General features: G+C 40.0%; 2 protein-coding genes across 10 annotated transcripts in view; one reads left to right on the top strand and one right to left on the bottom strand.

Annotated features, from left to right (window-relative positions):
• LOC127430498 (serine/threonine-protein kinase MARK2-like) overlaps nucleotides 1-14,992 on the top strand; it is a 60,740-nt gene that overhangs the window by 21,050 nt on the left and 24,698 nt on the right. For 4 of the 9 annotated variants that reach the window (XM_051680311.1, XM_051680309.1, XM_051680305.1 and 1 more), the window contains exons 2-11: nucleotides 4,116-4,271; nucleotides 8,225-8,278; nucleotides 8,936-8,984; nucleotides 9,569-9,634; nucleotides 10,244-10,314; nucleotides 11,499-11,555; nucleotides 11,654-11,890; nucleotides 11,965-12,084; nucleotides 12,400-12,538; nucleotides 12,901-13,013. In XM_051680311.1, coding sequence (XP_051536271.1) covers nucleotides 4,116-4,271; nucleotides 8,225-8,278; nucleotides 8,936-8,984; nucleotides 9,569-9,634; nucleotides 10,244-10,314; nucleotides 11,499-11,555; nucleotides 11,654-11,890; nucleotides 11,965-12,084; nucleotides 12,400-12,538; nucleotides 12,901-13,013 — 1,062 coding nt within the window. The remainder of the gene's footprint in view (nucleotides 1-4,115; nucleotides 4,272-8,224; nucleotides 8,279-8,935; nucleotides 8,985-9,568; nucleotides 9,635-10,243; nucleotides 10,315-11,498; nucleotides 11,556-11,653; nucleotides 11,891-11,964; nucleotides 12,085-12,399; nucleotides 12,539-12,900; nucleotides 13,014-14,992) is intronic. The other 5 variants (XM_051680313.1, XM_051680307.1, XM_051680308.1 and 2 more) reach the window with 4 other exon arrangements.
• Nucleotides 186-1,437, bottom strand: LOC127430502 (uncharacterized). Its single transcript, XM_051680320.1, has 2 exons — nucleotides 1,283-1,437; nucleotides 186-1,098 (listed from the first exon to the last, which is right to left on the bottom strand). Exons 1-2 carry the CDS (start codon nucleotides 1,414-1,416, stop codon nucleotides 432-434), a joined length of 801 nt encoding a protein of 266 aa, XP_051536280.1. The 5' UTR covers nucleotides 1,417-1,437; the 3' UTR covers nucleotides 186-431.

Here is a 14,992-nt window from a genome sequence, read left to right as displayed (position 1 = left end):
GCTTGTAATAATGGATATTACAAATGTAAAATGGTAATTAATGTAAAATCAACACAAAGAAACTATATTTAAATTCAAACATTATTGTTTATTAGCTTTTTTTTTTTTTTTTTTGGAACACAGATTCTCTCCTGTGAACAACAGATTTCCAATAAACCATCAAGCCCTCAAAATTGACTGTTGGTTTGAAAGGCATATTTCTTACAGAAATAACAAAACACAGGCCTATATGTTAAAGTGCCATTTTGAATTTCAAAACTATCAAGGCCAATAAAAAAAACATGTTTTCAATGTTCAAGTGAATTGCAAAAAGGTCCTCAAAATAGGCCTTACAAATATGAAAACAATAACAGGGAAAGAACACAAACAATTGTACTCGACATAAAATAATATTGCTGAGAGTTCAGAATATTAACTAGAAACAATTTGGCTTAGACCTCCTTTACATTCAGCCAGTTACTGAGACAGACCAGTCCTTTTACATTGTCTGGGGACAATGAAGCTCTCTTCTTTTGAATGATGTGACCTGAGAGCGAGAACAACCTCTCACAAGGCACTTTGGTTGCAGGGGTTGACAGATACTTGCGTACAATGGATGCCAGCCTGACATACGTTGCTTTTCTCTTTGTCCACCACTGTAGTGGACACCCCTCCATGTCCATTTTGGCCTCTACTTTGTAGCAGTTCAGACATTGTTCTATGGGCTCTTCATCTGTATCTGTATCAGAAGAAATCACCAAGACAGACATCCTTCTCTTCTTTGGCGGCTGTTTTGCTGTTGTCTCTTCAGATGGTTGTTTTTCAGGACTTTCTGTCATTACCAGGTTGCTTACTGAAGTCCAAACCTCATCCCTTTCATCTTTGGGAAGACACTTTAGGTCTTTAAACCTTGGGTCAAGTGCAATAGCGATCTTCAGCCATGTGAGGTTGGTGCTGTTCTTCCGTTTAGCTAGGTCTGTTGTAAAGTCTTTTTTGAATTTCACTACATAGACTGGATCATCGTCTGTGGACTCCATAATTCTGAACAAGTGGCACAAGGCTGGCAACACCACTGAACAGGAGACATAATGCTCTCCCCCCAGCAGTTCAGTCACATATCTGCAATGGAAAACACAAGATGTTGTAAACATGTCAGTAAATCGGTATTAATTACACAAACACATTACTTTCCTGTCTGTATGCTACATGTACACACACACACAAACAACACATAGGGAGGGGGAGAGAGAAAGAGAGAGAAAACAGAACAAGAGTCAGAGAGAAGAAAGAAATATTAACTTACCTGCAAGGTTCAAGTAGTTCCTCCAGCTTTTGCAGTTTGGCAAGCTCCTGTGAAATCAACATGGCAACATTGTTCTTTTGCTGAGCCAGGGTAGTGGTCAGTGGAGATTTGTTTCGCTGGATTAGATTGACCATTTCTAGGGTCGAATTCCATCTTGTAACATCCTGAATGAGTGATTCTTGCTTCTGTCCATATGCAACTTGCTGTTCACTTAATTCCTGAGTGTTTGATGGACTGTGCTACATGTCGCACACACGTCAGACGCCACAGGAAGTAAAAAAAAAAATACAACCGCATTAATTGTTTTTAACGCATTAAATATTTCAAATATCAATATCGCAAAAATTAGCACGTTCATTTTGACAGCACTAGTTTCAACTAAAAAGAGTCTTTTTTCCAAGCAACAGGATGTGATGTAATTCCATACGTTTACTGTAAAAGAAAAACAAAATAGCGTAATGAAATTATTAACCAGTTACCAGCTTCTAAGCAACTTAATTTTGCTCCACAAGTGTGTGAGAGTTAGTAGGAATATGTAAATTGTACCACAGACCTATCGAGCACTTTGAGTCTTGAAATTCTGTAGTTCTGTAGATGATTGCCACCAGTTGATAAAGGGCACCCTCAGCACACTGACATATGGATGCAATCCAGACTGCAGGGACAGACTTGTCACATGAACAAATATGATCGTGTTGGCATTAACGCTGTTGTTAAACTGCGATGCGCCAGATAATAGACAGTCTGTTCATGTTGATGTGCTCACCTCACTGGCTAACGGCACTGGCTAGTGGGCTGTCCTCAGATTGTGAGCTCACAGAGAAGGACAGGCCACAATTGATGCACTGTTCCCCAGTCAACACACAGAGAGCTGTATGTACAGTGCTGTGAAAAAGTATCACACCTGATTTTTTCTATTTTTGGATGTTTTTCATACTGAATTGTTTTAGATTAAATAATGGTAGATACTAATTGCACCCTGGTGCAAATGGTGTCAGATACTATTTACACCCATATTAAAATACTAACATACAGTATGCGCATCACTGCAGTGTGTTTATTGTGTTTATTTAGAGTCCCACAGACATACTACATTAACCTCTACCCCTAAACCTAACCTTAACCTTAACTTGAAAAACAACCTTGGTTTTACTACAGTAACCATGGTTTCACTCGGAAACGAGTGTGATCATCAGACCCCTCCTCCGGATCAAACCCTTTTCTGCACTCCTCATCATTCGCCTTGACCAAATCACTGTGATGAAATCAACATTAATATTCTATTTTATCTGTTATTAAATTAGTATTAAAGGAAATATTAAGAGTGGAAACAGAAAGTGGAATGGGAAAAAGAGTGGAACAAAAGGTGGATTTGAACCGCGGTCGCTAGGACAACTGTACACATTCACACACCATCTTTTCTCCCCATGCCACTGCTGCAACATCTACTGGTTATTTTGTCGCATATTTCTGTGGTTCCACCAGACTGCTGGGTTGCAAATAGCTGCACTGTGTTGCAGTTGCTGTTTACACCGGGGATGCAAATAGATGCTCCGAAAAAGTTATCCAACACCTGTATCACCCATGTGAAAAACTAACTGCCCTCTGCCCTCAACAACTGCAACCAAACACTTCAGGTAACTGGAGATCAGTCTTTCACAAGGTTTTGGTGGAATTTTTGCCCACTCTTCTTCATTCCACTTTTGACTCGTCAGTCCACAGAACATTCTCCTAACAACTTTGAGGATCATCATGGTGTGTTTTGGGAATATTCAGATGAGCCTTAATGTTCTTCTGGGCTAGCAGTGGATTTCGCCTCGCCACTCTTCCATGGATGGCATTTTTGGCCAGTGTCTTTCTGATAGTGGAGTCATGAATAATGACCTTTATTGACATGAGAGAGGCCTGCAGTTCCTTGGATGTTGTCCTTGGCTTTTTTGTGACTTCTTGGATGAGTTATCGCTGTGCTCTTTGAGGAATTTTGGAAGGTCGGCCACTTCTGGGAAGGTTCACTACTGTGCCGATTTTCTCCATTTGAAGATAATGGCTCTCACTGTGGTTCTTTGCAGTCCCAGCGCCTTTGAAATAGCTTTGCAGCCTTTTCCTGACTGATGTATTTCAATCACATTTTTCCTCATCATTTCTGGAATTTCTATTTGTAAAGTTCTGTTTGTTGGTATTGGATAACTTTTTTGCTTCAATAAATAACATTATCATTTAAAAATGTTATTTTGTGTTTACTCCAATTGCCTTTTGTTTTGTTAGATTTTGTTTGAATTTTCGAAACAATTTAGTATGAGAAATGCACAAAAACAGAAGAAATCAGGATGGGGACAAATACTTTTCCACAGCACTGTATCTCCGACCAGTGAAGAGAAATCCCAGTTTTCAAACACGCTTTGATCTCTCACTTTGGCATGATCTCCATCAGTTTCCTGGCTAGTTTTTTTTTTTTTTTTTTTTTTTTTTAATCTTCCCCTGACTGCATTCTGTTCTGTGACCAAATTTGCAGTATCACACATCTTCCCTTCCCCCCACATATAGTCTCTTTTCTGATCATCTTTGCTCCTTTTTTCTGCCTCTCTTACTCTTCTTTTTCTGTCTTCCTGCATGTCTGTTTAGTGTGAGAATGGGATGGCAACTGGCGACAGTCCTGTCCAATCAGAAATGCTCAAGCGCTGATAAGTGTATTATTAAAGCAGTGCTCTGCAAAGCTCTCATCTATGCATTTAGGTTCAACCTTCATAACTGTTCCCAGGTGAAGAATGGGTTTCTGGAAAAGTTGAGGTAAACAAACATCAGCCTAAACTCTCTTTTTGCTCTGTCTTTGCAGTCTCACTCCGACTCAAAACCCGGGGGGCGCTCTAACATGCCCCACTCCACGGCAGATGAGCAGCCCCACATCGGCTGCTACAGGCTTTTGAAAACTATTGGCAAAGGCAACTTCGCCAAGGTCAAACTGGCCAAGCACATCCTCACTGGAAAAGAGGTGAGGATGGAGTTTCCCTTCAAAAGCCTTTGACATCATTGTCAAAGTCATGTGATAAAAGGAAAACTGTAGGCTGCTTAAGTGGAATGTGTTTTGTCATATGATGGAATTGTCAGTTTTAGGGCTTTCATGATTATGGCTATTAAAGGGATAGTTCACCCAAAAATGAAATTTCTCTCATTATTTACTCACCCTCATGATATCTCAGGTGTGTATGACTTTCCGTCTTCACCAGAACACATTTGAAGAAAATTTGAAAAATATCTTAGCTCAGTAGGTCCTTAAAATGCAAGTGAATGGAGATTTCTCTATTGAAGCTCCAAATATCACAGACAGTCAGCAAAAATGTCATAGATACAACTCCAGCTGTTAAATTAATGCCTTCTAAAGTGATACGATCACTTTTGGTGCAAAAAAGATAAATATTTAAGTACTTTTTAACTATAATCCAACGTTTCCGATAGGGTGGAATTTAAGCGGTCTCTCGTGTGATGTATTACCTTTGCCATGATACGGACTTAATCTCACATTCTCCACTCGGTTGAGACATCCATGATAAGCGCACACATGCACCATTGTGGGTAAAAAAAAAAAAAAAAAGATAAATAAAGAGTTAAACCAAAATCTACCAAGCTACTGTATAGCATTCCTCCATCTCACTTGTAAACAGCGCTGCTCTTCCGACTGTGACGCACATGTGTCAGTTCTCTCGTGTTTCAAATGCCAATGCGATTATGTCATATGCGCATACCGCTGCCGACTGGAAGCATGATTTACAGTTAAAAAGCGATTGTGGCGCTTTAGAAGACATTAATTTAACAGCTGGTGTTGAATGAATGAAGTTTATGCTGACTGTCAAAAGAGAAATCGCCATTCACTTGCATTTTAAGGACCTACTGAGCTAAGATATTTTCTATTTTTCTTCAAATGTGTTCTGGTGAAAAAAGAAAGCCCTACACACCTGGGATATCATGAAGGTGAGTAAATAATGAGAGAATTTCAGTTTTGTGTGAACTATCCCTTTAATTGTCATACAAATTAAGGCATGACCCCTTTAAGAAGTTGTTTATTTATATTTAACTTGGAATCATATAATACAATAGGGATGTATGATTTTCTTAACAAAAAAACAAAATATGCAAGAAAGTATCTTGGACAATTTGAAATTGACACTGTTAATGGAACCCAGCCAGATTATATTATATTATATTATATTATATTATGCAATAGTAAAATATGTGTGTCCTTATTTCACATAATGGAAGACCTTTGAGACTGTGTGTATTTAAAAATGTTTCTTCATTACATCATCTCCACAGAAATAGTAAGCGGGCGTCTCCTCCTGTGTCAGTGCGTGGCATTAAACACTGCATGTATGAACCTGCAGTGACCAAGAACATTTGTCATTACGCAAACATTAAATTAAAGGGAAACCCGAGGGTGTTGTGTTTACAATAAAAGTCCTCACTAATATTTTCACAGGAATTTGGTGTGAACCTCTGCAGATGGTGCCCATGTCAAAACGCTTCAGAAGCACTTAAAGTGCACCTATTACGATTTTTAAACGTGCCTAATTTTGTTTTAAAGGTCTCATACAATTGATTTACATGCATCCAAGGTCAAAAAACACTTTTATTTGCTCATCATTTAAATTGCAGCATTACCTTTTTTCCCCAGTGTCAAAAACGACTCCTTCAATGATCCGTTCTAAAGGACTCATACTAAACTCCTCCTTTCAGAGAGCCTACTCTGCTCTGATTGGTCTACCGCTTAGAGCGCGTGTTGGAAAGGAAACAAAAAATGTCTGTTTACCTTACCAATTTGAGCCCGAGTCCAATAGTGATACATCGTAAGATCAACCCGAACCACCAAGCACAACGAGAACAGGACCTTCTCAGTGGTAAGTTTATATGTAGTTTGACAATAACTTGAGTTAGCCGGTTAGCAGAGGCTAACAGGCTAACAGCGTGCACTGGCTGTACATGTAGACAGACCATAGGTGGGTTTTTTGTTACCAAATTACGTAGGTTAGTACAGGAAGTAAGTCTGGAATTACTAACGACTCATTTCAGGTGTTCAGAATCGATTCTTTCTTTTGGGTGTCAATAACTCCATATTTCGTGCACTTTGATTTTTGAAACTTTGCAGACTTTTTTACATTCACAAACAGCTATATAACACACTACATGAAAGGTCATATTTGAAAAACCATAATAGGTGCTCTTTAAACTTAACATGCTCTTTAGAAGTTGCTCTGAGTGTGGTGTGGGTCAGAGAGACAGTTGGACGGTTGGAGTTGAAAGTGGTCAAAAAAAACGCAGTTGAACTCATAGTGTAAATGCTCATCTGTTCCAATGTGTTCAAACACACCATTCAGTCACCTACACACCTGTCAGTCAACTGCTGCACTAAAACAAGAGCTTTAAATTTGATGGTAACATGCAGCTTTAAAAGGAAATAACCATCTGCTCTGAAAAAGCAAATACATGTACATGCACAAGACTTCGTGGAGCTTCTTCAGTATGCCTGATATCAACATGCAGGGACACAGATGAGAAGCACGCACAACTAAATCTTAGTTTATACATGTACTCCACTAAAATAACTGAGATTTCAGCTCAAAATATGCTTGTGCATAGATTAAATTCAAGTTTAATTAAAAGAATCGGTGCCCCGGTTTTCAGTGCTTTTTTCTTTTTCTTTTCTTGCGCTATATTATTATAGAGTAATACACTGACGTAATGATTGGAATATGGCGTCATGAAATCTGAGACCCTCCCCTTGAAATCCAAACACGAGTGCTTAAAAGAGATGCTGGTTTTTTTATATTATGACTAGGTGTAAATGGTGGTGTGTCCCACTTGTCCAGCTATAGCACATCTTAATACCAGGAGTAAACAGGGCCATAGAAGTGGCGCTGACCGCATGGAGAAATTACAGTTTTACAATTTCCACTCTTCCATATTTAGAAGGCCTTCTTCTTTATTAATTAAATTGTTGGAAATGATATCAATGCACACAAATTAATAAATGAACATTGATACAAAGATATCAAGTATCAATGCAATATTGTGATAAAAAAGAATCACGATATATTGATATAGGATTAAATCTCCATAGACACAGTGTTTGAGCTGGCATCAAGCCGAATTCATTGTCTTTATTTTTTTCGTAACACTTAGGTTCATACATTTTAAGAACTGTTGTTGTAGCTTCAGCTTTGCTTTGATCTAAAGTGGAAATGGTAAAAAGGGAACTGTCACACATTCCACATCTTCCATATCTTAATGGCTTGTGGGCAATAATTGCTCAAAGCATGCATGGATGCACACTTTGAAAATCCACCTAAACAAAGTGTAGCCTACCTTCCGGGTTCCTTTGACACAAATTTCATCAAACTATTTTTATGTGATCCACAAAATTTTAGGATTATTCTTAATTTTGCGTTTAATATAGTAAAGATAGTATGTGTATTTGGATCCACCAATACAATTGAACTTCCTGCTTTCTGAGCTGATCAATGTGACCTTATGCAGTCCAGTTCTCATTGAAAGACCATGTACTATATTAATGTTGCTGTGGACCGCTCTGATTCCTGCACTGGCCACTCTCAGTTCCTGCTACAGTACGCTTAACATTCTGCTGGGCTCGTTTTGTATCTCCCTGCCTGCTAATATAAGACTGCGTGACACATCGACAATGCACCACGTGACTCCTGGTCCAGAGAGGGGCTTTAGAACGATAGAGTGAGGGGGAGGAGGTGAACAACTCGTTTGAGTGTGTGCAATCTCTGCTGGAGCACAGTACTGTAATCTCAATGCGGTGTGGTGAATTGTTTCCTGATGATGTGAGATTGTGATGCGTATGTAGGCAGACCGAGGCTGATGTCTGTCTGCAGCCTCAGGCCTTTTCCAAGTCTTTGCCCTAACTACACTCTTCTACCTTTCGGTTAGGTGGCGGTGAAAATAATAGACAAGACTCAGCTCAACTCCTCCAGTCTTCAAAAGGTGAGTCTGACCCGTCCCCCTCAGCACTGATTGGGCCAGATATTAACTTTTGCGTCAAGGGGTACTATTTACCCCCTGAACTGGATTTTGAGAGACATTTTTACTTTTATGTTGGCAATTTTTTTCAAATCATAACACAATCTATTATTTCAAATACTACTATTCAGTCAGTTAATTAACATAAATTCTCAATGTAAAAAGAGATTTGAGAATTTATTACTTATCCATAAAATTAAATCAGAATGAACTCCTAGTTTATGCAGTAATATTAGTAGCTATGCCTAGAATGAAATCGAGCTTAAATAGAATGGGACTAGTTTTTCCACTCTTGGAAGCACTTTTGCCCTGAGTGCACCTTGATTTCTGAGAATGACATTTTTAAAGTTTTTTGTAAGTACTGGTAATTTGTTTTTTTATGTTGCATCTCTTCCTGTTGCCTCATGACTTTCAAGTTGCAAAGCATTTTCCCTGCAGGGTCCATGGCAGGGCAGGCAACTAATTATAGGAAATTAGACTCAAATACTTCCTGAAGTAAAGGGTTGGGTGGGGGGTTTAAACCACATTAACTTTTACAAACACAAGATATTTACACACTGTGAAGGGCAAACACATCATCTGTTTGCTGCGCTATTGACATCATTTGTCTCTTGTTTCCAGCTATTTCGGGAAGTGAGGATCATGAAGCTGTTGAATCACCCAAATATTGGTGAGCTTAAATGACAGGCAAATCATCCTTAAGACTCTAAGCTCGAATTTCCTCTTTTCCAGTTTTGTGCCCACAGGAGTTTTTTTTTTTTTTTTCTTCATGTTTGAGCTCATTAATCCTTGTCTAAATGTCAGTGTTTTTCTGTGCAACTGGATTTGATGGCCGATAAACCTCTTGTGAATAACCCAAATCAAAATTATTCTTGGTCCTCATCAAGTATGCTGCATGTTACATTGCTGCCCAGCTTATATTGTTTTTAAATAATGCAAAATATTTTTAAAAGAATAGTTCACCCAAAAGTGAAGAATTTGTCACCATTTACTCACCCTATTGTTTTTCAAAACCTATATTTACTTAAGTGAAACACACAAGGAAAGTTAGCCTCAGTCACCATTCACTTTCATTGCATCTTTTTTCCATAAAATGAAAGTGAATGGTGACTGCGACTAATTAATGCCCAACATCTCCTTTTGTATTCAAAGAAAGACATACATATGGGTTTGGAACAAAATAAATAAATGTATTTATTGGTGAACTGTTCCTTTCTTACATTCTTCCTTTTTGCCTTCTTTGTCCTCTTGCAGTGAAGTTATTTGAAGTGATCGAGACGGAGAAGACCCTCTACCTGGTGATGGAATATGCTAGTGGAGGTTAGAGCTCTCCTGACTCGTATTAACCTCATTTTGTCTGCTTCATTACATCTTGTACAATCCCCCTCAACACTGATGCACTGTGAATGTCCCTGCTCTTCTTTAAATGCCTCTGTAGTTCACTATGGACAGGAATTGACACTCAGACTAGTTCTGGCCTCCATGCCCTTTAAATAAAAGTTTCTATGTCCCTAGCTCACCTTCCCACTTAGTGCATTTAAGGATGGCTACACACTTGGAGTTTATGCTATATGTCAGGAACCCTGAAAATCCATTGATTTCAGTGGAAATGTTGCATCTCAAGCACAGAGGAAAAACATAAGGGTTTGCGAAAGTGAGGTTCCATCAGGCGGCCAGAAGAAGATTTTAACTGTTGCTTCTAAGCCCTATATGATAGGCATGCATCCGTTGACCACTGAGAATTTCAGATAGGCTGATCCAGCTTTCAGAATTCCAATATGCTATTTTCCTGCTTAACTCTGCTCCTCCCACACTATCAAATAATATGCTTTACTATCTGTCAAACACTCTGTCAGCTTTCACAGATAGGATTTGTAAGCATCCTATCTGTCTCTCTTGTTAGCATGACTGTTGTTCCTTTTCATGCAGGTGAGGTGTTTGATTACCTCGTAGCCCATGGTAGAATGAAAGAGAAAGAGGCCCGAGCCAAATTCAGACAGGTGAGATGCTGCGTTTTTGGTTGTATTCACTCGTACACTGTTTGGGGTGTGATATGTGATTTCACAACAATGAAGGACTGTCTGCTCGCATATTGTGTGGTCACTGTAGCAAGATATGGTTTAAACTTTTCTAGGCATGGTTTTAAATAAGACAACATTCCAAAAAAATTTGGATAAGCATACGTTTACCTGCAAAACACTTGAGAACATCTTTGGTATCCATGAAATCAACATGCTGTGACGGCATGACATCGCAACAACAATGTTCCAATAACAAGTAGTCACTGGAGACACATTTGAGATTCATGTTAACATTCATGTTAACATCAGGTGTTAACAGGGTTCTGGGTTATCTGGGTTCCGGAAGGATTTTTCCCATTAATTTTTTGCATAGGCTTTTTATAAAATCCTCCATAAGAGTTATAAGCCATGAACCAAACCAACCAACTCTGAGGTGAATCAAAACATTACAAACTTTGGTTTGAGGCAAGAAAGTATTTGAAAATCTGACAAAGGTACAAGGCTGTGTACTTACCGTCTTTCACAAGGGTAAAAACTACAATCCCATGAAGCTTTGCAGATGATGTAATTTAATTAAAAAACGATAGGAATATATCAAAATATTGATTTTAGGTTGTTGATTACAAGTATTGAAACAATATATTTTATGCTTATTGCAAAACATTCCAATATGTACGATTAGATAAGTAGTTAAGGGTGAAGGGAGAAGGACTCGGTCATGTCACTCACAGTGCGTCGTGGGAGTGGGTGTTCGCTCAAAGGCAAATTTTGCAGGATTTGTTGGCCACGATTCTCAGATTGGTGAACAGTTCTCTGCTGTACCTTGGATAATGTAGTTGTTTACCAGGAATTACACGCTATTTAAACAATGAAGTTGAAATAACGCAAATGGATGGCTTCAACAGAAGCATATACCATCGATGAACAACCTCGGAGCTCAAGGTAGGTTTGTCTTGAAATGTTAAAGATATAGTTGAAACTCAATTCGTCTGTGCAAAAACTGAATGGGATTTTTACTTCTTGAACCAGACTGTTGCGCTCTATAGGGCCTAAAAGTCACTCAAGTTTGCTCAAAAAAGCTGTTCACCTTATCAGTCACTTATTTTAATGTGCAAGACAATGTTGAAGACTGAGGTACCAACTGTTTTTGTTGGTCTGTCCAGATTGTGTCAGCTGTGCAGTACTGTCACCAAAAGTGCATCGTCCACAGAGACCTCAAGGTAAACAATTAACCTTCACACTATGTAGTCTTTAAAATTGAATCTGCTTGGTTTTGCACCTAATTACGAAATTGCTTAAAATGCTTTGTTGTGTACAGGCGGAGAACCTGCTTCTGGATGCAGACATGAACATAAAAATTGCAGATTTTGGCTTTAGTAACGAGTTCACACTGGGCAACAAGCTAGATACATTTTGCGGCAGCCCTCCCTATGCTGCCCCCGAGCTCTTTCAGGGGAAAAAGTATGACGGGCCGGAGGTGGATGTCTGGAGCCTGGGGGTCATACTGTACACACTGGTCAGCGGTTCTTTGCCATTTGATGGACAGAACCTAAAGGTGAGCAGAGAAAATGGAGCGCAGATATCAACAACTTTGAATTAAAAGCTAAATGGATGTTTTTGTGTTCTCAGGAACTGCGTGAACGGGTTTTGAGGGGCAAGTACAGGATTCCCTTCTACATGTCCACAGACTGTGAGAACTTGCTGAAGAAATTCCTCATACTCAACCCAACCAAGAGAGGGAGCCTTGAGGTTTGTACACACTTAAAAAAAAAAAAAAAATAGTCTTGTGTTGCCAGAATTTTGATTATCAGCATTAAGCCTGGTACACAATTCAGCTGATTCTGGCCAAAAACTGCCCACGTAGACATAAATAGGCCATTTACTATAAAGTGTAATGTGACCAACCACATTTTGGGTTGACATTAATGTTTAGGTAATCATTTCTGCTCCACATTTCAGTAACTGAATAAAAGCAAAGTCCCTTTTGCGCCATGCTGTTATAGACCAGCAGTCCACAGTTTAGGTTCACTTTTAATATTATCCTGCTCTTTTACGTACATCCAGCAGCAAATCATGAAGGACCGGTGGATGAATGTGGGCCATGAAGACGATGAGCTGAAGCCCTACATCGAACCCCAACCTGACTATAAGGACCCTAAGAGGACAGGTCAGCACCCCAGCAGTGCAGGGCATTGGAGGAGAGGTGGGGCAGACGTGGCCCGGGGCTGTGGTGGTGGTGGTGGTGATGATGGTGGTGGTGGGTGGGATTTGAGACAGATGGGATATGTTTGGGTGATAAATCTTGGTGGTGGGACTGGATCTGAATTCCATGCTGAGCATCTTTATTTGTGAGTTAAAACAACGATGATGTTTTTCCTGCTTTCAAATGCTTTTGTGGTTTTCTTGTCTCTGTACGATGTGTGGATAAGGTTTTTGTTTATTATGATACTATTTAAGTTATTACGGTTTGAAAATGTTTCAAAATACTTAGATTTCTGTATGTCGTCAAGCTTGTTTTTTTCTTTTTTCATACTACTACTTAAACTCTTTCATCTATCTCTTCAGATATTATGCTACGGATGGGATATTCTCTAGATGAGATACAGGACTCCCTTATCAACCAAAAATACAATGATGTCATGGCAACTTACTTACTACTGGACTATAAGAACTCAGAGGTATGATACTCAAAAAACCATGTGAATATCTTTTTGTTTGTGCAGGTGATAACTTATGTTTGGATCCATATACTAGAGGTCTGCACAGGGCTGTAACCCTTACCCAACCTGTACCCAATACCGTGTGGCTTAACCCTACCTGGCCAGAATGGTACCGTCAGATTTTAAGCCTGAACCCAAACTAAAATTGTTCACTCTCTTTATAATTTATTCTCTTAGCCAGTATTGTTGCAGTAGGCAGTATTTTATGTAAGCATTGTTGGCAACATACACTATATTGCCAAAAGTATTCGCTCACCCATCCAAATAATTGAATTCAGGTGTTCCAATCACTTCCATGGCCACAGGTGTAAAAAATGAAGCACCTAGGCATTCAGACTGCTTCTACAAACATTTGTGAAAGAATGGTCCGCTCTCAGGAGCTCAGTGAATTCCAGCATGGTACTGTGATAGGATGCCACGTGTGCAACAAGTCCAGTCGTGAAATTTCCTCGCTACTAAATATTCCACAGTCAACTGTCAGTGGTATTATAACAAAGTGGAAGCGATTGGGAATGACAGCAGCTCAGCCACGAAGTGGTAGGCCACGTAAAATGACAGAGCAGGGTCAGCGGATGCTGAGGCGCATAGTGCGCAGAGGTCGCCAACTTTCTGCAGAGTCAATTGCTACAGACCTCCAAAGTTCATGTGGCCTTCAGATTAGCTCAAGAACAGTGCGTAGAGAGCTTCATGGAATGGGTTTCCATGGCCGAGCAGCTGCATCCAAGCCATACATCACCAAGTGCAATGCAAAGCGTCGGATGCAGTGGTGTAAAGCACGCCGCCACTGGACTCTAGAGCAGTGGAGACGCGTTCTCTGGAGTGACGAATCAAGCTTCTCCATCTGGCAATCTGATGGACGAGTCTGGGTTTGGCGGTTGCCAGGAGAACGGTACTTGTCTGACTGCATTGTGCCAACTGTGAAGTTTGGTGGAGGGGGGATTATGGTGTGGGGTTGTTTTTCAGGAGCTGGGCTTGGCCCCTTACTTCCAGTGAAAGGAACTCTGAATGCTTCGGCATACCAAGAGATTTTGGACAATTCCATGCTCCCAACTTTGTGGGAACAGTTTGGGGATGGCCCCTTCCTGTTCCAACATGACTGCGCACCAGTGCACAAAGCAAGGTCCATAAAGACATGGATGAGCAAGTTTGGTGTGGAAGAACTTGACTGGCCCGCACAGAGTCCTGACCTCAACCCGATAGAGCACCTTTGGGATGAATTAGAGCGAAGACTGCGAGCCAGGCCTTCTCATCCAACATCGGTGTCTGACCTCACAAATGCACTTCTGGAAGAATGGTCAAAAATTCCCATAAACACACTTATAAACCTTGTGGAAAGCCTTCCCAGAAGAGTTGAAGCTGTTATAGCGGCAAAGGGTGGGCCGACGTCATATTAAACCCTATGGATTAAGAATGGGATGTCACTTAAGTTCATATGCGTCTAAAGGCAGATGAGCGAATACTTTTGGCAATATAGTGTACGTAACAGTATCGAAACAGTAAACGTACAAGGCATGGCGGCCCCTCAGCACACCAGAGCAGATTTGGCCTATTGTTTATAAAGTGCCGTAACTTTGCTTAATGCAGAACAATTTGGAATAATGTGGAACAACGTAACAGCCACAAAGTCCTCTCTGCAGCCTGAACTGGTTCAGAATGTTGAATCTTTGTGACACCTGTGCTAAAACAAGCTAGACGCAGCGCAACAAATGAAACCGAGCGAGAGAATTACACTTGGTCTCTTCATGCATTTTGACTGATCAGATTGCTATCAGATAGAGTAAGTGCATTCCATTTACACATGGCCACATCAACGTGTCTCCGGCAAACAGATATAAATCCGATCTTCAATTCCCGTGCTATATGCAAATAAAGTTCACTTTCGTAACTATGCCAATGCAGGGCAGGGAATTCCGTTTTTTGCACAGAGTAAAGTTTTC

The sequence above is a fragment of the Myxocyprinus asiaticus genome, chromosome 40 (assembly GCF_019703515.2).
Source record: "Myxocyprinus asiaticus isolate MX2 ecotype Aquarium Trade chromosome 40, UBuf_Myxa_2, whole genome shotgun sequence".
Lineage (NCBI taxonomy): Eukaryota > Metazoa > Chordata > Actinopteri > Cypriniformes > Catostomidae > Myxocyprinus > Myxocyprinus asiaticus.
This window is presented reverse-complemented; position numbering and strand designations above follow the sequence as displayed.